The following is a 23,518-nucleotide window of genomic DNA, read 5'->3' on the forward strand; positions in this document are numbered from 1 at the left end:
ATTTTTTTTATATATATAATTGACGTTAAACCCCCTTTAACTTGTTCGTGTGTTTACATTTTTATATTTTGAACCCCTTAATGAAAATCTTAATTCCGCCACTGCCGGGGTACATGTATGATAAGATTAAAAAATATATAAAGGTGCACACTACTGATCTTAAACAAAGTGACAATTATTCGTCATTTCGTTCAGTAGACGGAGTTACAGTGTCAGGCCATTTTGAGTAATCTTAAGATTTACGAGTAATATCTTAGTCCAGAAAAGAATGACAAAATTTAAAATGCGAGTTTTTTTGGAAAATGGTAATGTTAACTCTTACTCTTTCTTTGCCGCTAAGCATTTAGGAGATGAGTAACTTTATTTCGAAAGGAGTCCAATGAGGTAATAGCACTCCCGCGGAAAATAAATATAGTAGGTAAACTAAAAATCCGGCTATGATCAGAAAGTGCAGTAGAACTTCACATTGTCATTGTGTATAACATGAATTCAAAAACGAACAAGTAAAATGCTATGTCTAGCCAATTGAATAGGAAGTTGCTAATCATACAGGCCAGGGTGATAGGAGAGTACATTATCACTTAAAGAGGCTGCAATTTGCAATACCTTTGTCAGAAACAGATAGTATAAGTTTGGTATTGAAGCACCTAAGGTTCTGATGCATAACTGGAAAACAAAAGATAACTGATAAAGAAAAACAGCATTCCAACCCCTCTAAGGTCTTTTACTCATACAGGACCTACACCTAATACATTAATGTTTTCTTAGGACTTTGAATTTCAGTCATATACAAAGGCAAAGTTTTTCTAAGTGGAATAATTACATGGAATTCAACCTCCTCTGAAGTATTTTTACAAAATTTTCTTATTAAGCAAGAATGAGGAATAAATATGGTCGGAAAACTCAGCCTTGATATCATCTTTGAGTGGGATTCTAACTGTGTAGCATGATTTTCCAGATTTTGTACACATTTGACTTGAGGAAAATCAGAACCTTCAGCACTATAACTTAAAGAGATTCGTTTCTCGTATCACCAATTCATTAGATTTGCTCACCATGAAGGTTAGTTTAGGAATGGCAGCATTATGTGTAAAAGAGGCTTCCAAGAACAATCAAGGCCAGAAGACACAGATGAGACCTGATGCTTAAGCTGTTCAGACCTGACAAATTAACAAGACTATATCAATGAAAAGCTCATCAACCTTGATAAAAGACAAACTAACACACTTTAGTATATTTCAAGCAGACAAATTCAAGTGAATCTGCAACCAAGTATAAACTCACTTAGAGTAGAAATAAGTTGATGGCATTTGAAGTCTTTATTTGTTTGCTAAACATTTTCTCCCAATCCTCCAAGGTAGCTTTAAATTTGCTTTAGGACAACAATGCTCAGTACATAATCAAAAATAGCTTCTTCTGTTTTTGTAAAAAATAGTACATACTCAAACATACTACTAGAAAAAAGCATTTCAATGAAAGTAAAAACTAGGTGTATCCTAATAAAATGATGATTCATGATGTTCCCCATATCCATCCTTCTTCCGTTATGTGTCTACATACACATATTAACTACCATTGCTAAACAAAATTCTCGATCTTACCCCAGGGTATTTTAAAGAAGTAAAATTTTTCTGTTTCTTTCAACAAATACATGCAAGATAATGTTTTTCCACTTTGGTATAGCCGAAAAAATTTCGTCGGAGAAATATTCCTGTGTTCGGTTACTTTGAATGTGGAAACTGCTTTGAAAGCAATTTCCACCAAAAGCAAGGCAAATGGAGTCACTTATGCGCATAAGTTCACTCTTCTTTACAACTACTCCAATTATTACTACAATCACTTGCTTCAATCAAACATTTAGCTATTGTTGCAACTTCTACTCAAAAATATCGCCTAATCGCGATCCTTGTCCTCTAAAACTACACATATAATACAACATGTCACTTCCCACCTCTGCTTCTACTGGGAATTGAAACTACAGCTTCTTAAGCATCACTTGCAGAGGTCAATTGAGGATGAAACAAGAAGCAGACAATCATAGGAGTGATAGGAACCTTGATGTGGGAGATTGGGTGTACTTTAAAGTGCAACCTTACAGACAAGTGACCATTTCTAATCAACCATTTCATAATTTAGCTGCCAAGTATTATGGACCATTCCAAATACTGAAGAGAGTGGGCCCTGTATCCTATACACTTTTGTTTCCAGATTCTGTCAAAATCCACCCTACAGTTCATGTATCCTTATTGAAGGAATGTTATGCAGTAACATCTCAAATTGCATACCTTCCTGTGGTGGATGTTGCTAGTCCCTACTGCCCCAAAATTCATTTTGCATAAAAGAATGGTGAAGAAAGGCAATAAGCTGTGGCCCAGGTTTTGGTGAAATGCCATGGTCTTACAGCTGATGCTGCTACTTGGGAATTTGTCAATGTGCTTCACACAAGATTTCCAAGTTTTTTTTTTCTAGAGCTAATTTTTATTAATCAATAAAAGCAAACCTCAAAGAGAAGAGTACAAGCAAGGGGGGCTGGGTCTTACCTTACTAATCCTAATGAGGTAATGAACCTCTACTAATTAACAAGTATGAAGAAAATAAAAGCTAGAGAAAACTAGGTATTCTCTGATCATCACAGAGTTTATAATGCACTCTATGATGATATTGCAAATGAGGGTGCTTAAGAAATCCAAAAATAAAAAAACTAAGAATAAAGTTGAGTTACCAACCTCAAACTTTATTTTATATATGTATGACCTAAAAAAGATAGCTTGCCCGTCTAAAGTAACTTGAAGTATTTTCTTTTTGTCTTCTTCTTCAAATCTGTCCAACAACACTTGATAGTTCATCACTTCTTAGATTTATTGGATCTTGTTAAAATTGTTGACACTGTCATATGATTCTGCTTTGCTAGTCGCATCAGTAGGTGCCTTGGAACAAATTCCTCGTTCACCTTACCATCCCAACTATGTTTCCTTCCATGTGTCTTCTTTTTGCTTTTGTTGCTTTCACTTCTTTGTTACCTAGGTGAGAGATCCCCATCCTTAGCCACCTTATCATAGCATATATCTAGCATATCATCCTCATCATCTCCATCGAACATGTCATAGCCCAAGTCAATATCATAAGTTGTAGTTGGATTAACTCCTGAAACTACAGCTCCTAGCTCAGGGCTCTTTGCCAATACTCCCATATCCTTGGTGGTAATGGACAAGCTCTTTTTAGAGTTATCAATTGCATTCAATGTTTCATTGTCATAGATGGATTTGCCTGAAGGCACAAATACGGATGCTTGAGGACTTAACTCACTCCTAGGAAGAGAAGTAATATGCTCCTCTTCCTCAAATGAATCTGCCCACCTAGGAAGGCTCGTTTCCAGTGGCGAATCCAGGATTTCATGAGGGTAGATTCACCATTGCTTTAGAAAATAATGGCAAAAGTTAAAAAAGCTGCCCGAGCTGGGGATTGAACCCGTGACCTTCAGAATACAAACATAACCTTTGACCAGTGCTCCACTCAGCCTATTATGACCATGTGTTCACTTAGTTAATATTAGATATATTTTCAGAATTATACACATAATATATCGAGATTAGTCGAGTGACCATGTGTTCACGTGATCCAAAATTTACACACAAATTCGCCCCTGCTCGTTTCCCCTGGTTTTTCCTCCGAAACAATCAAATCGTTTGTAGATCGCACAAATGTATTATTTTTCTCCACACAATGCTCTAGCTGAAATTTTTCAGTACCAGATAATGGTTCAAAAACATTTTGAGTCGGTAGAATTAAATTAGGATCGACGCACAACTAAACATTTCCCGTCGCACCCTTTCCCCGACTTGGGGAATTACTTTGACTAGCCGAGGAACCAATACGACTTCCCCCTGAATTTTTGTGTGCAACCAATGTCCAATTTCCAGTTCCATTCTCGTTTTCAACATGCAAAACATGCTGCCCAGAATTTTCAGCAGCATTAACATCAACTGTATCAATCAGTTTTTTCCCCGAATCAACTGGTGACGAATCGACCCCAACTCTTGGTGTTGCCCCTGCTTTTACGATTGCATTGCTATTTAATTGCTGCCCAGATTCTTCCATATCAGTAGCACCAATATTAAGAGCCACTAATGGCGATTTATATACTGTAGCATCAACTGATTTTGACGTTAAACCGGTATCCTAGTCCGCCTCCATTGTGGCTGCACGATTTTGCAATGGAATCTCTGAAACACCTCCTTTTCCAGAAGCTATTTCATGAAGAATATTATTTGTATCAACCTCCATTGTGGCTGCACGATTTTGCTCAGAATTGGCAGCACCCAGTGCATCAGTCCGATCGACATTTGCGACTTCAGATTGCGCTTTCATAGTGTTGATTTGGTATTAATGACTAAGATTGAGATGTTGATTTGATATTGATGATTAAGATTGATAGCTTAATTTTAGGAATATATTGTATTGATGTGAATGATTAGGAATTGATTGTGTAATATTGTCTTTCCTTATTTAGTCTTAGAACTCATGTATAAGTACTCATTCTTATGGATTGTATATTCATTCAGAAATACAAGAAGTCCTTTCTTCTTGCTAAAAATCTTCATGGTATCAGAGCCATTGCTGCCTTTTTGAGGTGAGTTTTCTCCCTCGCAGCACTATGGTTCCGTGTTTTATCAAAGAGGTCGAGTTTTTCTCTCTCTTTGTGGCTGTCCGCACAAAAAACTCCTCCCGTTCAGTTCGTTTCTGGATTATTTTTCTCTGTTGGGTCGCTGGAACATTCTGAGCCTATCCCTATCAGTTTTGATTTTTTTCCGATCACCGGAATTAGGATTCCGGCGTGGCAGCCAACTTTCCGGCGATTTTTTTTTGGAATTTTTTTTTTTCAGTTCTCGGGTCATAGGCCTATTCTAACCCTTCCCATCCAGATAATATGGGTGACACTACTTCTGGAGAGACTTTGTCTCAAGATGAAGTTCAATATCTTCGCCGTCTTCTGAACAAACTTGGCTCTTCTAATGTTGCTAGCCCCAATTATGTGCAGTCAGGTATTGCTTTTAATGCTCAGCTTAATTGTTGGATTATTGATTCTGGTGCGAATAGACACATGACAGGCTCTTCTAAAGGCCTTCAAAATTACTCTCCTAGTCCCAAAGGAGATTATGTCAGAATAGCCAATGGCTCCCTAACCCCCGTCTCTGGAACAGGTTCAATCTTTTGTACTCCTGATATTACCTTATCATCCATTCTTCATGTGCCTGATTTTCCTATTAACCTATTATCTGTTAGCGCTATCACCAAAGAACTAAACTGTAGTGTCAGATTCTTTCCTGATTATTGTGTTTTTGAAGACCTTCATACAGGGAAGAAGATTGGCAGTGGTAGATTGCATAATGGCTTATATTTGATCGATGGAACTCGAGACTCTGGTCAGGCCTTTTTTGTAGAAAATAAGGATGTCAACCGAGAAATAATACAGTGGCATAGACGGTTGGGACACCCATCTTTTTTTGCTTTAAAAAAGTTATACCCTGGTTTATTTTCTAGAACTGAGTTTGAATCTTTGTCTTGTGATGCATGTGAATATGCCAAGCACACTAAAAACTCTTATCCTCTGAGTGACAATAAAAGCACAATTCCCTTTTCGACTATTCATTCTGATGTCTGGGGTCCTACTCAAATACTCTTTGTCTGGTAGTCGATGGTTTGTTACTTTTATCGATTGTTGCACTAGAATGACATGGGTATATCTGTTAAAAGCCAAAAGTGAAGTTTTCTCCTGTTTTAAGTCATTTCATAAGATGATTTGTACTCAGTTTGAGGCTAAGATAAAGATATTTCGAACTGACAATGGCACAGAATACATGGATAAAACTTTTGGAGCTTACTTGGAGTCTTTTGGGATAATGCATCAAACTAGTTGTCCTTATACTAGTGCACAAAATGGGGTTGCTGAAAGAAAAAATAGGCATTTGTTAGAAGTAGCAAAATCCCTTTTGTTTACTATGAATCTGCCGAAGCCTTACTGAGGGGATGCCATTCTAGTAGCTGCCTACCTTATCAATAGAATGCCACTTAAAACTCTTAATTTCCGGAGTCCTTTAGAAGCTTTAAAGGGTAAAAATGACTATACTGTTCCTCCAAAGATAGTTGGATGTGTTTGCTTTGTTCACGCTAGGAACTCTGGGAAACTTGAACCTAGAGCTCTTAAATGTGTTTTTATTGGGTATTCTCCAACACAGAAAGGGTACAAATGTTATCACCCTCCTTCTAGGAGATTCTTTGTCAGTATGGATGTTACCTTTCGGGAATCTGAGCCCTATTTCAGTATTACACCATTACCTCTTTAGGGGGAGAATTATAAGGAAGAAGAGATGGTTTTTCCTAGTTCTATTGTTGAAACTACTGCCACAAGGGAAAGTGAAATTGGAGAAAGAATTCAAGGGGAGACTATTGAAACTACTGCCATAAGAGAAAGTGAAAGAATTCAGGGGGAGACTGTTGGGCGTTTGGATAGGCCTGATTTGATTACTTACTCAAGGAGAAATAGAGCAGAAGAAGCCATCATGCAACCTGCCGAAGCCGAACCTTCTTCTTCTGGTGAATTATCTATACTTCCTAATGAGTTAGATTTGCCTATTGCTCACGGGAAAGGAGTCAGATCTTGCACTCAACACCCTTTATCTAACTTTGTTTCCTATAATTCTTTATCGCCCTCCTATAGAGCCTTTTCCTTGTCTATTTCTTCTGTGTCTATTCCCCAGAATTGGAGGGAAGCTTTTGCAGATTCTAAGTGGAAGCAAGCTATGATGGAAATGAAGGCCTTATCAAAGAAAGAGACTTGGGAACTTGTCGCATCACCACCAGACAAGAAGTTGGTTGCTTGCAAATGGGTCTTCACTGTAAAACATAAAGTTGATGGTTCCATTGAAAGGTTCAAAGCAAGATTGGTGGCTAAAGGATTCACTCAAACTTTTGGAGTGGATTATCAAGAGACATTTGCTCCTGTTGCAAAAATGAATACTATTAGAATTCTTCTATCTTGTGCAGCTAATCTTGACTGGGACTTGTAACAGTTTGATGTGAAGAATGCATTTCTTCATGGAGACTTAGACGAAGAGGTGTACATGGAGATTCCTCCTGGTTTTGGTACTGAACAAAGTCAAGGAAAGGTATGCAGACTGAAGAAAGCCTTGTACGGATTGAAGCAATCTCCTAGAGCTTGGTTTGACAGATTCTATAAAGCAATGATCTCCTTTGGTTACCAACAAAGCAATGCGGATCACACCCTCTTTATACGACATTTAAAGGGTAAACTCACTCTTCTCATAGTTTATGTTGATGACATAGTAATGACAGGAGATGACAAAGAGGAGATGACCCGATTGAAGAAGTTGTTGGCACAGGAATTTGAGATCAAGGATCTAGGAAAATTGCAGTACTTCTTGGGAATTGAAGTTGCTAGATCAAAAAGAGGAATCTTTATTTCTCAAAGAAAGTATATTCTGGATCTCTTGAAAGAAACAGGTATGACAGGTTGCAAACCAGCAGAATCACCCATTGAAAGCAATCACAAACTACAAAGCGGAGTTGGAAAGTCAGTTGATAAAGAGAGATATCAGAGGCTAGTTGGAAGACTCATTTATCTCTCTCACACTAGACCAGACATAGCCTATTCAGTCAACCTAGTGAGTCAATTTATGCATGATCCTCGAGATCCTCATATGCAAGTTGTCTTTCACATCTTGCGGTATCTGAAGTCTGCTCCAGGAAAAGGTCTACTTTACTCCAGACATGGTTATCTCCAAATAGAAGCCTTTACCGATGCAGATTGGGCTGGGTCTTTAGATGACAGAAGGTCTACATCCGGTTACTGTACACTCGTAGGAGGAAACTTGGTCACTTGGAGAAGCAAGAAGCAAAGTGTAGTTGCTAGATCAAGTGCGGAGGCAGAATATAGAGCTATGGCCCAGGGTGTTTGCGAACTTTTGTGGTTACAAAAGTTACTAGAAGAATTGAGATTGTCTGAAAAAAGGAAACTTTCCTTGCATTGTGACAACAAGGCTGCAATCAGTATAGCTCGAAATCCAGTCCAGCATGACCGAACAAAGCACGTTGAAATTGATCGACACTTCATCAAAGAAAAAGTCACAGGTGGTGTCTTGAGTTTATTCCACGTGTCATCAGAAAAACAACTAGCTGATGTGTTTACTAAAGGCCTCAACAAACGGACTTTTCATACACTGGTTTGCAAGTTGGGCATGTGCGACATCTTTGCACCAACTTGAGGGGGAGTGTTGATTTGGTATTAATGACTAAGATTGAGATGTTGATTTGATATTGATGATTAAGATTGATAGCTTAATTTTAGGAATATATTGTATTGATGTGAATGATTAGGAATTGATTGTGTAATATTGTCTTTCCTTATTTAGTCTTAGAACTCATGTATAAGTACCCATTCTTATGGATTGTATATTCATTCAGAAATACAAGAAGCCCTTTCTTGCTAAAAATCTTCACGTAGCTTCTCTAACTGTAGTCAACTGCTGCCCAGAATTTTGCGAAAGCACCTCTGAAACACCTCTATTTCCATAATTCACCTGATGCACGATTTTGCTCATAAGTGGGAGCAACCAGTGCACTTGTTCCTCCGTTTCCAAGTTGTTGCTGCCCTGATTTGCTATTCGACACACCATTCAAATTCGCAGCATTATTTTGAATTTCAAATAATGCATTACTAACAGTGAGACCGGAAATATCTACTCCTTTTACTGTTTAAATTTTTTCCCATCTAAAATTGTAAGCAAATCACCTTGAAATTTTTCAACACTTCCATCTTCATCTTCCCCATCAGCTTGATTGTTATTTTTATGTCTTTTCAATATCAGACGACAACTACCTTCATCATGACCTTGGTGCTTACAATAGTTGCAATACAGAGGCAAATTATCATATACAATCTCCTGGAAAACCTCGACAACTTTACCAGATTTTCCATCCACGAACTGCAGCCTTGTACGATTTGGAAGCTTACCCATTGGATCGAGTATGACCTTTACCCTAGCTGTGCTAGGTCTTGACTTGATTTGAGTTGCTTTATCTATAGCTATTGGTTTCCCAACTGCGGACGCTATAGGCAATAGAGACTTCTTTGCAAACAAATCAGGAGATAAATCAGGTAAAGAAATCCATACCACAGCCTTAGTTGTTTCCTCCTTAGGATTAAATCCAATGGACCATGGAAATACCCCATATTGATGCTCTTGTCCATTGTAGAGAAGATAGTTAACTGAGCGAGATAAGGCTAGTACAAAATCTTCATATTGGTCAAACCTAAACAAGATTTGTCTTGGAGCAAGTAAACCAATTAAGCAATTGGCCTAGGTACCAAGATGTTTTGGCAGAAGTGACCTTAAGTCCTATAAATCTAGCGCTCCATGAGATAATTTAACCACCACTACTTGATGCAATCCTTCTTCGATCGCAAAGTCTTGTCTTTCCTCCATTGAAAACGTGATGGTCGGTTCTCCATGAACTGTTTCGATTGGTTTTAGTATGTTTTTTGTGGTAACTTGGGCAGATTGTTTAGGATTTAGGAGAGTTGCATAAGTGGATGTATTTGTTAGAAAATCAAGATGAAATGTATCAGATTTTGGGAATTTTTCTGTGTGTCTATTTTATTGATCAATGCCTCATATATATACAAGTAGCTAAAGATCCTTCTACAAGAAATAGAAAATAGAAAACTAGTAATATCTAAACTATCTATGGACTAAGAATGCAATTACAGATTTTGTGTAACAAACTTTTTGTACACATACACATCCTAGAATATTCCTTGTACAATGCTGAAAATGACATTTTCAGGTATTGTTTGGTGTTGGGCTGATGTTATGGAAATTGGGCTGAGATCAGAATTTGGGCTGTGTTGAATCATTGACCCAAAATAAATGAAACAAATTCATCAGCCCATTGTTCCATTATATCCATTTGAACAAAGCAATAATGAAGCCTCGTCTAGTCCGCACTCTATCTTCTCTTTCTCGGCTTCTTAGCTTCATCAATGGCGATCGGAGATGGCTTCTTGCCAACAGTATTAGGGGTTGGATTTGTCTCTCCCACAGCCAAAGGCTGGGGAGAGGGCGTTGCAGCCATGGCTGCTCTAAGGTTTCTCCATCGTCTGGGAGAGGAGAGAGGAGAGAGCGGTCCAAGTTTTGATCCTTGTGGTCAAGGATCTTTTGCTGCTGGGAGTACTGATACATGATTTGTAATTGATGATTTCTGATTGAGTCACAAATACATGTAATTAGCTGAAACTCCAATTAATAAGGAATTTCCAGCTCATCAGTCAGTTTAGTTGGTTAATTCAGTTAGAGTTAGTCGAGTTAGTTCAAATGCAGTCTAGGCGGGAAAGTTAGTTACGGTAGTTAGCACAGTGACAGATCTGAAATTCAGTCATATATAGGGTTGTAATCTCACTATTGAATTCATTCATGAATATACCTTTACAAATTGTCTTGACTACAACTTATTCTTCTACATTCCTTACCCTCCATTATTTTTGGCTATTCCTCTCGAATTCATCCTATAGAATTCCTGTCATAGCTTAGAATCACTCGAGCTCTAGTTGAATTCCTGTGATTCTGATAACAACCCCAATCCCCCCTTGTCACTCATTTTAAATAATCCCATCTGAGATTCTAACAGAAGAACAAAGGCCTTGTATTTTCATGTCACAAAACTCTCCCTAAATCAGATTAGTTAAAACAACTTAGAGCCTGTTTGGATGGGCTTATGCCTATAAGCTGCAAACAGCTTATAAGCTAAAAAAAATAAGTTGGGGTAGTCTAACTTATTTTTTTTGGCTTATAAGCTGTTTTCAGCTTATAAGCTGCTTTAGATTAGGCCTGTGCACGAATCGGTTCGGTTCGGTTTTGGCCATCATCGAGTTGAAATTTCGAATTTCGACTTTCTAAAATTCTCAACCAAACTCGATCCATTCTAGGTTCAATTTGATTCGTTTTTTATTATTTCGGTTCGGTTACACAAATCGATTTGTTCGGTTTATTCGAAAGTTTAACAAGCAACTATTTCATTTCAGTTTTAGAGTAAACATAACAAAAAATAATGAGATCCTAAACTTGCAGCCTTATAACCAAGACATTAACCAAGAAAAACCGATAAACTTGCAAGCATAATAGCATATAAATAGCAAAACAAGAGTTTGACAACTTGTGCAAGCATACAAATCCGCCAACACCACATTACATATACCAAATTAGTCATATTAATCACTAGTGGCATATAAATTCGGTTTGTTCGGATCGGTTCGGTTGATAATTGAAGCAAACCGTATCCGAACCGTTAAACCGTAATATTTTACAATTGCATTTGTAAATCGAAATCGAATTGTATTATCCAAATTAAATTATCCGAATTGTTTCGAATCGGTTCGGAAATTCGAATTGAACCGATTTGTGCACAGGCCTACTTTAGATAATCTAAGTCAAATGGGCCTAATTATTTTTTTGAGCTTATTTTAAGCACAAAATGACTTTAAGCTGGCCAGCCAAACACTCAAAAAAGCTGAAAACAGCTTATAAGCAACTTATATGCAACTTATAAGCCAATCCAAACGGGCTCTTAATCCCTTTTTTTGTCTTCTTCATCCATTCTTAGCAGCTGGTTCAATGTCATGCAAGCAGTAACACCATTATGATTCACCTTTTCCATCAACAAAAACTTCCAGGCAAATACTGTTTTGATTGTTAAAACTATATGATTGTGAAGATATGGCGCTTGGGTCTAAATCAAGCCCAAAAACTAGTTCATGAGGGGAGGATCACCCAAGATCATATAAGAGACCACAACTCATCCCCTCAACCGATTTGGGACCTAATACTCCCCAACATGCTCAGACTCAACTGGAGCATGGATTACGGAGGCCCAACATTGAGAAATACAACAATAAGGATCGACGGTTCTGGTTCTCATACCATGTCACCTTGGCCTAACTTAACTCAAAAGCTAGCTCACAAGGGGAGGATTGCCCGAAACCATATCAGGAGCCCACAACTCATTCCCTCAACCAATGTGGGACTTAACAATGATAAATGTTCCCATCAAGAAATATGATGTGAAATTGAAAACTATTTTAGCTTCCAAATTTTCTTTTACCCCTCATGCCCATATCTCGATAAGGTTCAAACTTATTACTAATGGAAGCACAAAAAGAACCAGCATACTATGTAACTGTAAGTGAGAGAGATAGATAGTCTTACTGATCTGGCCAGATGCTGCCGCAGGAAGTGCAGGAATTTTCACAGCTGCAATAGCAGAAAGTTGTAATAAGATCAGCAATTAGTTATGTAAGAAGAAATTTTTTGGTCACTGGATATATAATAAGAAGCAAGAGATCTGACATACTTTTATTGCATGACGAAACTGGTAAGTGAGAGAGGGATGGCCAAGGGGCTGGAATGTTATCATTTAAATCACAGACGAAGCTGATCCCCGTACTTTGGTCAAGTACAGCATCTGATGGTAGACTAGGCAAAAGACACCCAGAAACTACACCCACGAGAAGAGCAAAAAAAATTCAGTTAATTAAACTATCACAAAGAAAGTGACATAGGTAAAGTACATGATATAACACACAAGGAGCCCCATCCAAAGGAGGAAAATTAACATGTAGTACTTTGACAAAAACAATGTTTTCCAACACAAAATGTAGATTTCTTCTCTCAGGTATGAAACGACAATATTGAAATTTCCAAACCTTAAAGACAGTCACTTTGGACTACTCGAGGTTCAAGAGTTGCCTGCTTAGTCCAACACATTGATCTTCAATAATACAGCCAATGCTCTATTAACTAATAATATACTTTTAGAGGGTGTTTGGATTGACTTATTTTAAGTGCTTATTGTCTTTTAAGCACTTTTCTAGTTTTTGTGGTGTTCGGCAAAGATAAAAAGTGCTTAAAAGCTAAGTTACTCGGAATCTCCTAAATTGTCGTCGGGTGCGTGTCGTATCCTTCAAAAGTAGTGTATTTTAGGAGGATCCGACACGGGTGCGGCAACACTTTTTCCGAGTAACTTAGCTTAAAAGCACTTATTTTTAGGCATGAAAAGTACAAAAATCAGCCAAAAGCCAAAAGTTGTATATCCAACTTATGGCTTTTAGCTTATAAGCTACTCCCTACGGATCAAAAAAAGAGTCCACTTAGCCATTTGCACACCCTTCAAGAAACTACTCACTCCAAGAAAAAAAATGTAAATTTACTAAACTACCCCTAATTTTTTAGGCATTGGGATGTGATCACATAACACTTAATAGGGTCAAATCTGGAAAGATAAGGTTAATTGTTTCTTGGTTTCATAAGTGCACACTTTTTTTGACCCATGAAAAAAAGGCTAAGTGGACGCTTTTTTTTTTATCCGGAGAGAGTACTTTTTAAAAGCCAATCCAAACACCCTTTTAATCCACGATCATGTAATTGAATGTCTTAACCAACTCCTATCCACGTCCCATAATGGAATTTCTTATGCTTCAACAAAAGTCATTTGTGTGTTTTTTTGTGTGTGTTGGGGTGAGGGGTTAAAATTGTTTTTCTTAATGCAGAGCAGATGCTTCAAATGATAAAGGACAGACGAAAACGTACGGCATAGAGATTAATTAAGAAACAAGCAAGTAAGTAAATTACCTTCGGGTGCGACTGGTGTAGTCATTTGAAGAAAACCGGCCCCGATGGATATGACAAAACAGAAATTCCAAGTTAGCTTGGTAGATTTGCAGGCAGCAAAATGCTCAAAAAGTGGCATTTAAATAATAACTTACCTTGCACAGAGAAGTCCTTGAGGCTAATGTGACAAAGATTGTATATATTTTTGCTCACATTGGCTTTCTGTAACTTGACTCCAAGTGAAGAAGCACAATCCAAAGCTTGCAAGTTGGTTACAAAACTCTGCCTTTGTAAGTGAGACACATAGCTCTCAATTGTATTACAGCATGCTGTTTGGTTATTCATTCCATCTCCACAAGCCTTTGTAACATGGCTCGTATTAGGGAATACCAGAGGGCACACTGAAGGGGAGAAAAACAGATTACTAACTTTAAAACTATATAATACCAAGATGAAAATGACAAAAATCAATGTAAGAGATTCTAGTTCCTTTAGCAAGCATAAGTGCATGACAATTTTTGTAAGATGAGTAGCTAACTCAAGTGAACTCAACGATAATCATATAAGTACAAATATGCTTGGGTGGGGTGACACTTGAAGGACAGGAAGAGAGTAACTAAATGAATAGGTACTTGGCCAACCTGGTTTTGGATTAAAATAGAGTGTCTTAAAACTAACTTAGAAACTATTCCAAGTTTATTATGACAGGAACACAAAAATATTTCCTTCTTCTCCTAGAGCTCAAAATAGTGAAGAACCATTCACCATTAACTACCAAGGAAAATTAATGATAATAAAATCTATAGTCGTTAATAGGGAAGTGTACTGCCATTGATTTATGACAAACTACCAATTCTAGAAGGTTTTTTATTTAGAAAAAACTCCCAACTAAGGGTGTGTTCTGTAGGAAGGAAAATGTTTTCCATGAAAAGTGCTTTCTTGGAAAATGTCTTCCAGTGTTTCTTACTTATTTCCTCGTGTTCGGTACATGAGCAAAAATTTTATCCTAAAATTATTTGTATATAATCTAGACAAATACTATGGGAGGTGTGAGGATGAAGCTGAGGTGTCTTGGAGGGTGGGGAGGACACAATCAATGCGGACTGCCCATGTAGAACTTGTTTTCCCTACTTCCACTAGGGAAGTCATTTTCCTCATTTTAAATAATGATTTTCCTAGAGAAAATGTTTTCCAACAATTTTGACCAACCATATGAGAAAATTGGAAACATTTTCCGAGATGTCTACCATAGTCCCTTTTTGAAACCACGTCCAATCTAGTACCTCTGCTTTGCTCTGGTACTATTAGTATGTTAAGGTACTATGCTGAAGTGTGTGATCACCTCAACTAACAGTTTAAGCATCGAGAGACACCCTTTTATTTACTTAATTATGTCTCCAACACATTAAATCGTCATAGCGAAAAGTCAGTAGAAAATAGACAAACCATCTCAAGCTACCCTCTCCTCATTATATCCTTTATGTGTACTACTTGAACTGTCTGTTAGACATGATCATTACTAATGTTATCCTATCCCATGCACTCGCAAAACCATTCTTGTGAATTATTTGGACCTTATGTCAGAACATTTACTAGCATCCCACCATCTCCTATTTTAAGAAAATTTAAGTATCTCCTCTGTATATTGGCATTCAAAATTAAAATTTGTTGTTCATATACAAATGCAACTACATGCTTTCTCAGATGGTCTTTTCATCATCAATGTAAAACTTAAGAACATATATAAAGAATAAGCAATGCAACTGTTAAGAAGCATAAGGAAGGACTTGTATGTATTCCTCACCTTTATTATTTTTGCAGTTAGATAGTCCTCTAAGAACATCTTTTGCACCTTTAGGGTCAAGTTTACTCGCCAGCCAACGGTGTGCAATCCTTCTGCAATCATTGACCCTAGTCGAGTGGTCAGACAGCACCTCAGCACTTTCCATGCTCAGATCATATGCTTTTAGTGCAAGTTTTTTAGCTGCTTCTGATATAGCATTTTGGCAAGTTTGCTCGCAGCATTCATTTACAAGGTCAATCTTCCCGCAGGCAGCAAGTAGGCTAGATGAGTCCACTGTGGTTTCAAACTCACGAACATCTTTGACTGGGCAAGAACCTTCTGTAAGATTTGATGGATGGAGAGAGCATATGTGCTGTAAAGTGTCATTGGCACCCTGGCTTACCAGAATTTGCTGAAAATCTGAAAGGCAATGCTTTGCAAGTGTTCCATTTAAAGCAAGCATATTTGTGTATTTACTAGACTGCCCGATAAGAATAACAAGAGTTGTTTGCAGTTGTGGGCAACACATGACATTAGCCAGATACTCTGCAAATGGAGCAACACAATCAATTGATGTCACACCCATCATGCTTTCCACAGCATCAAATTTCAGCGTACAGAGTCCTGAAGAGTATGAAAGGAAGAGTCACTGACTGAGCTGACAGAAAATCAAGATCTATATGAGTTGTATATAATTTTTCAACTCTAAATTGGTCTAAAATTTGAAGTGGCCCCAGTTTTTAAAAATTTTGATCTTGCTCAAGCCTAAGAGATTATCATAATTAAATACAGAACCAGACCCGATAATTTTGGTAAACTGCTGTTTGTGAAAGGTGCCCACGGAGAAGGTGCCAGAAGAGGGAGAAAGGGTTGAGGAGAAGCAGTTGGGGAGATCTCAGGCAACAGAGCATCCTCCTTTCTGTCCACGTTTAAAGAGCCCTGGAGAGAATTTACTGAACTGCAACTGGAGTCCTGGAGGTCTGGACAATCAGAAATTCCATCAGAAATAAGGAATAGCATTGATTCCTCTTAGGAGATGACCAACTAAAAACGCTTACAACCAGCAAAGGCATACATACAGACTACAGTTACATATGTATCAAAGCTACAAGCTAGTATCGTGAGCCTGTGCTCCCATGCAGTAAATGGAAAAGATATTAAGTGGCTAAGAAGAAACCACTAGAGCCATCAGATAATATAGTCCCCCAAAGAAAAAAGTAGTTGCAGCACGCAATCAAACCTTTTGTGAATGTGACTTAACATTCTTAGTGTCTGTGAGATCTTGAAGATTCAGAAAAGTTATATACCTAGAGAAACCGGTATTTCTAGAACTTCATGTTTCACTTTGTGCCAATGAGTTGGTTAAATCTTACTGCCCACAACAGAAACTGCCTCACATCTCACTTTGTCGAGATTTAGCCCATTAAACCATCCTATATTTGCTTTTAGCAAAATTTTTATGCTCCCATTGTTTAAAGATTTCTACAATACAATGTAGAGGTCGAAATTCCTATGATTCTAAACAATCCCTTTCCTAATATCATAGTGCTTCGCAAGTCTCCAATTCATTCCAATACAAAGAGATGCATGGTATTCTCTCTTCTAAGTGGAAGCCTATGGAAGCTTAACATCATCCCAAAAGGAAATCTCTTGGCTCATCATTAGTCAGCTTGTGGGGTGTAACCTACCCTGAAAACAACTACTAGTAGTCTGCTGCCCTACCCCAGTATAGTTTGATGGACAAATCACTACAATGGCAGCCCAACTTCTGATACTTCCGCGCGATACGAGCGCATTGAGTCGGCATTCATCTATATGGGGTGTACCCCGGATTTTGCTTTTTTGATAATCAATAAGTTGTGTAGGCTTCGATACATTTATAATAGTGATCTTATCACTTAGCTAAATACATGTTGTAGATCACCTATAAACATTTGATCAGCTGAAAAATAGCTGCTTCAAAATAGTAACCAAGGAATTGTTCATTTGGTGACAAATCCACAGAGGAGCATTTAAAATGAAAATACATAAAATAAATTTCACCTCCAGTGTATCAACTCAAACCCTAGAGTATGCCTAAAGAAGTGCAGTTCCAATCATCCAGTACAATTTTTAAGATCCATAAATCTTCCATCCCTTTACAGAAAAAAACACTGCCATAGCAGCAAGACAACAATTCCCCCTACTGGAAGCTACTAGATAATCCAAATTTCAACATTACAGTAATCAGTGAACCACAAATAAAAAATAAAAAAATGTTTTGAGCTGAAATCCAGAACTAGAGCAGTATAAAACAGAAAGCTCCAGCTAACAGCATATTCTTACTGTACTAAACCCAATTACCCAACACCCACATAAAGTAGAAAACTTTATAGAAACCCAACTAGATTTCTAGCAAACTTGAGCAATAACAGTTACAACAGCTACATATCATCCAACATAGAAGCAAACTAAATTGGAAAAAATTCAAGAATACTTACAAAGAAGCAGTAGAAACACATCTAGAAGGTAAAGCTTGAAACTTTGAGACACCCCACCTCTCATCCTTGCTAGCCTTTGAACCAAATCCCCAAATAGACCCCAATATGTAAACAGCAATAGAAACAAGAAAACCCCCCCCCCCCCAAAAAAAAAAAAAAAATCTTGGTCTTTGAGGTGAGAAATGATGATGGTTGTTGTTAATGTGAAGAAAGAGTATAGTAGTAGTAGTAGTGGCAGAGTGCAGCCATGAATGAGGCTTGCTTAGTTGTGTGGGGACAAAAAGCAGTAATAAAGGTATAGCTGTCCAAATTGTGCATGTGACCCTACTATTATTAATTTCATCATATAGAGTAAACTGTAAAGAAGAAACTTTGTAATGTGAAAACTGAGATATTGACATGAGGGAGCATTAAAATCCATCAACTGCCTTGTTTTTTTGGCTCTAACCACTTGCTTGGATCACGTGCTACTCACGCGACATCTAGTAGTATCGTATTTCTCTCTCTCTCTCTCTGGGTTTTGTGGTCTGGGTTGTGAGCTGTTAACGCAGGGACACGTGGCACCATCATTTTTAAATTACTACTAATACTAAATATGGGACACTTCCATATGCACGTAAATCATAATGTTGGTCTGGCCTTAATAGATTGTAAGTTAGGATTTCCAAAACTAGAAATGGATATTTTAGCGGCGCATTTGCACAACTTGTCTTTACTGATGTCACTACTTAAATTCAGTTCCTAATTACTCCCTCTTCCATATTTGTTATTATATTTCGTTTCTCGAGAGTCAAGTTGAATAATTTTTAGAATTAAATTGGATTAGATCAATTCAATATTATAATTTAGATATTTAAAATTACACAAGAAGTGCTACAGTTATAATTCTTCTCATATCAATATGTTGAAAATGTATATGTCAAAATATTGGCCAGAGTTTATACAATTTGATTTTTAAAAAGGAAAAGTAGACAAGTAGTGTGAGACTGACAGAGTAGTAGCTTTAAATCTTTCTGCAAAGAAGGAAGTTGCCCAACTACTTTAAATGTGAAATTTAACACACTGAACAACAGGGACACAATTTAGTGTGTTCTCGAAAAAGACCATATGTGCAAATTGTCTTGATAAAGGACGCGGGTTAAATGGTAGATCATAGTACATTCAGGCCCAACTTGGGTGGTATATCATTTTTTTGCACGGATTGTTCCTCAAAGGCGCTGGTCTTTAATTTTTGTCCCTCAGATTGCTGAACTGTAATTTTAACCCTTTGCTTAAAAAAGTGATCAAAAATACTTTAACATTTTGGGTTTAAATTCTTGCTCAGTAAATAAAAAATATTTGCAAGGCAAGGCTTCGCAAAAATTCTGCCTTTTTTTTTTTACACTGCTGAAATTCTATAAAAGTTAAAGCCGAACTTTTACCTGAATAGGCTTAATTTTGCTACAAAACTTTGCCTTGCGATTTTTTTTTTTTACTGAACCGGGGTTCAAACCCAGAATCTCAGAATATTTTAAGGGAAAGCCAAAAATTAAAGACCACCCGAGAATAAGCCAATCGTGCAAATTGCCCGTGCCATATTAGGTAGTCTATTAGACAGTTTCCGTTGTATTGTTGAGTTCAAGAATGTAGAAATGTAAGACACGGCTATTTGATATATCCTGGAAATGATAGGGAGGCAAAATAAATTAAATAGCATGATTTTTAGATAGTTACCGAGTTTTTAGAAAGCTTTTTAAAAAAAACAAAAAAAAAATTCATGGGAAGGGAAGGAGGGAAAGGGAAAGGAGAAGGGGAAGGAGTGCTAGTCATCATGCATTTTAGCCGTTCACCTCTTCTGTGGAAAGCAGCAAGTTCGTCAAGTGAGTTAGCTCCTAACTTTTTTATACGGAAAAGGGTCATATTTGTCCTTATACTCTCAGACAAAAGCCATATTTATCCTTCGTTATATTTTTTTTTTGATATATTTGTCTTTATTATCTAACTTTAAGATCATATTTACCACAGTACTTAATTTTCAGGTCATATTTACCCTCCGTCCGTTAAATCTCCTTGTCCCCAACTTATTTTTCTGCGTGGCGACTACATGATTTTTTTTCTCTCCCAATTTTAAATTTAAAATAAACCAAACTACCCCCACCCCTTGTCTTCTCCAATATTACAAGCGAATAGAGAGTTTGTCTGCTCAAATGCAAAGCTAATATACAACTAAAGAGCAGACACAAATCAAAAACTGATCACAGCTAGATGCACCTAATTTCGCAAGCTAAATAAGTTCAATAAGTATTTAGCTTTAGGAAATTGAACAAAACACCTACATTTCCTAAATGGAGGCAGACACCAAAAAAAGCAAGCAGCACTTTTTAGTTCACCAATACACAGAAACATCGTTTCTTTCTAAATAGGAAGAGAAATTGACAATGGAGGAAGCATGAACAAGAACGTTTGCCAAAAAGGCATCCCTTCAAGCCAATCCCGTTCACGTGTTCTTAAACGAGCTAGATTAGTAAGGGCATCCAATTTTAATGTTTTTCATGTTGTGTGAAACAACAGTGGACGTTGGAAGAGGTTGTTCGATAAAATAAAAATGGGGTGTGGTGGGGACGGGGGGTTGGGGGTGTAGTTTTGTTTATTTTAAGATTTAAATTTAAAATTGGAGGAGTAAATATCCACGTAGGCGCCACGTAGAAAATAAAGTGGGACAAGAGAGATGTAACGGACGAAGGGTAATATGACCCAAAAAAATAAGTACAGGGGCAAATATGGCCCTAAAGTTAGATGACAAGGACAAATATATCAAAAAGTACATGGGTAAATATAACTTTTTTCTGAGAGTACGGGGGCAAATATGACCCTTTTCCGTTTTTCATATTGAGAAGGCTTTATTTTACTGTTGAGTGTCAAATTTTATTTTGGGCTCTGGAAACGGTTCAAAGTAGGCCCATATGTGTGGAAGTGGGCTGGGCTTAGAAATTTTCCTTAGGGACCCAAAAACAGGCTTGCTTTTCTTGGGGGAAAATTTGCAGGATTGTCCTTCGCTGGGGGTGGTATTTAACTTTTGTCCCTTAAATTGGTGGTCTTTAACTTTTGCTCTTAAGACCCAAAATTCTACATTGTATGGACAGTTTTGCAAATTTTGTCTATGGATAGAATTCTGTCTTGGGATTTTTTTTATTTTTTTATTTTTACTGAATTGAGGTTTGAACCCACAACCTCGAGATATTAGGCGAAGGAAAAAACTTGAACCCACAACCTTGGGGTACTAGGCGAAAGACAAAACTTAAAGACCACCAATTTGAAGGACAAAAATTAAAGACCACCCCAAATGAAGGTCAATCCGCACAAAAAAAAAAAGTTTCTTGGGTCATTAAGAACCCACATAAATCTACTATTCTTTCGGAACAGAGAACTTCAAGTACCACTCCGTTATTTAAGCGTCGATTTCAAGCAAGAATTTTTCACAGGAAGATTCATCCTGTTTCAACCCAAACAATATAGTCAAATTTCTTTATAATTGTCATTCGATCGAACAACATTTCACTATAACAGTCTGATTTCTTCGAAACCGATTTTTCATGTTAAATTTTACTTTTCTATAACTACATTCTACCTATTAAAATATTTATGTTAATCATCATTAATGTCATGGACATAGTAGAAGAGTCAGCTATTAAGCCCTTAGATAACCTTCAATGGAAAGCTATTGAATTCCCTTTTACTAAAAGTTTGGATAAAATTCTTCATCAGTTCAAGCATTATATTATTACTAAGAGACTGAAATTTACAAAACAACCTACAAATGCAGAAATCTTATGTCAAACTTGAAATGTTTAACCTTCAATTAATTTTGAATGCATATATTCCGTAGATTTTAATTCTTCATCGGTATGATATAACTAGCTATGAATTTAATAGTAATTTATTATTCTATTCAATTTTTAATTAATGAGATGAAAATCAAACGAGATTTTAAAATTAACAAGTATATTGTTTTCGTTTATAACATAAAAAGTACAGAAAAATAATTGTTTGAGTAATTTTGTTTATAACTGCTAAATGAGATCTAAATATCAAATGTCAATATACATACATAACAACACCTCACTATAGTAGCGATGAAATTTTCGGACAAACGTTGTCATTATAGAAAGGTTTGACTGTATTATTATAATTTTGGCCTAATTACTGAGTAATTATTTACCTGATTTAGCTGGTTACCCACTAGCCAGGTTAAAAAAAGAACTTATTTATCATCATTTATCCGCCACGTAATAACTAATAAGTACCATCAGTAGTGGTTCTTCAAATGAGTCTGTAACGGTGAATTTTTAAAACCTTCTTCAATTATCTTCCAAATAAGAAGTTATCAATGATGGACGTTCAATCAAATAAATGAGAGAGAATATCAGGAGGAAAATCTAAATTCTTTATGGCTAAGCGCCGGTAAATATTGTATAATTTATTGTATATTCTTGAAATTTTGCCCTTACCGGGTGTTACCAAACACCTAAACTTCACAAGGGAAACATGATGAGTTATGATATTTTGTGTTTTGATGATTTGACAAACTTATTCGAAGAATCAGATGAGGAACTAGATATGATCAGGTTCACTCGGTCAACCTTATGATGTTTCATGTGTTGATGATTTGACAAACCCATTCAAGGAACCAGATATGTTTATAGAGGGACCAGATGCCATCAGATTCTAGCCATTGCTTCAGTCAACTCTACAGTTGCAAAGCTACTGACACTGTACCAACTAGCAGCAGTGCAGCAGCTACCCAGAGGAAGTAATGAATTCATTTTCACAAATCAAGTCGAGGAACAAATGTGATCAGCTTCCAGCCGTTACTCAGTCAACTCTACAACTGTAAAGCTGACACTGTATTGACTGACAGCAATGCAGCACCACAGTTCTAGTGTACTAGTGGACTATGCAATGTCCCTTTCACCTCAACACTTGCTCCCCATATATATATACAACATTATACAAGTGTAACCCTAACAATTTCCAAACCAGAAACATTATTTTCTCATAAGTAGTAGCCGTCGCCGCTCTCAAAGTGCTCATCAAGAACAAAGCTGCAACAACTGAGGGACCAGTTCTCCAATCACGGCCAATGTCTTTAAGTCCTTTAAGTTGTTGAAGTCTTTGTCTTTTGTTCTTAAGTTCCACTCCTTCGCTGCTTTTAAGAAGTTCTTGGTAGGATAGATTTTCAACCTTTTGTGGTGTTAGCTTGGCTAAACTTAGTCAAGGTTTGTTCTTTGCAGTAGAGTCATTGCAAAGGCCTTGCAATAGAGTTGTTGTAAGGGAGAGAGATTAAGAGTTTAATTCCTATGTTGCAATAGGTTGTAATCTGAAGTTGCTCGGTATAGTGAAGTTTGAGGAAATCCTACTTTGATAGGTCTTGGTTTTTAATCCTTTGAGCAAGAAGTTTTCCACGTAAATATCTTGTGTCATTTAAATTTTGTTTTACTTGAGAGAACGGATAAAGAACCTGATTCTCTGTATTGTTTGGTGGACTCATATATTCTATCAAAGCATATTTCCATTATTGTTCAACTTCATCCAAAAGA

At 37.0% G+C, this 23,518-nt stretch overlaps 1 protein-coding gene across 1 annotated transcript; it reads right to left on the reverse strand.

The window, feature by feature from the left end:
- Positions 1-607: 607 nt before the first annotated feature.
- LOC132621112 (uncharacterized GPI-anchored protein At1g61900) lies at positions 608-18,331 on the reverse strand. The gene is made up of 8 exons (XM_060335264.1): positions 17,943-18,331; positions 16,263-16,442; positions 15,484-16,086; positions 13,835-14,080; positions 13,701-13,712; positions 12,424-12,567; positions 12,279-12,323; positions 608-1,160 (listed from the first exon to the last, which is right to left on the reverse strand). The coding sequence occupies exons 1-8, from the start codon at positions 18,004-18,006 to the stop codon at positions 1,084-1,086; spliced, it is 1,371 nt and encodes a 456-aa protein (XP_060191247.1). The 5' UTR covers positions 18,007-18,331; the 3' UTR covers positions 608-1,083.
- Positions 18,332-23,518: the final 5,187 nt, after the last annotated feature.

The sequence above is a fragment of the Lycium barbarum genome, chromosome 12 (genome assembly GCF_019175385.1).
Source record: "Lycium barbarum isolate Lr01 chromosome 12, ASM1917538v2, whole genome shotgun sequence".
In the NCBI taxonomy this organism is placed as follows: domain Eukaryota; kingdom Viridiplantae; phylum Streptophyta; class Magnoliopsida; order Solanales; family Solanaceae; genus Lycium; species Lycium barbarum.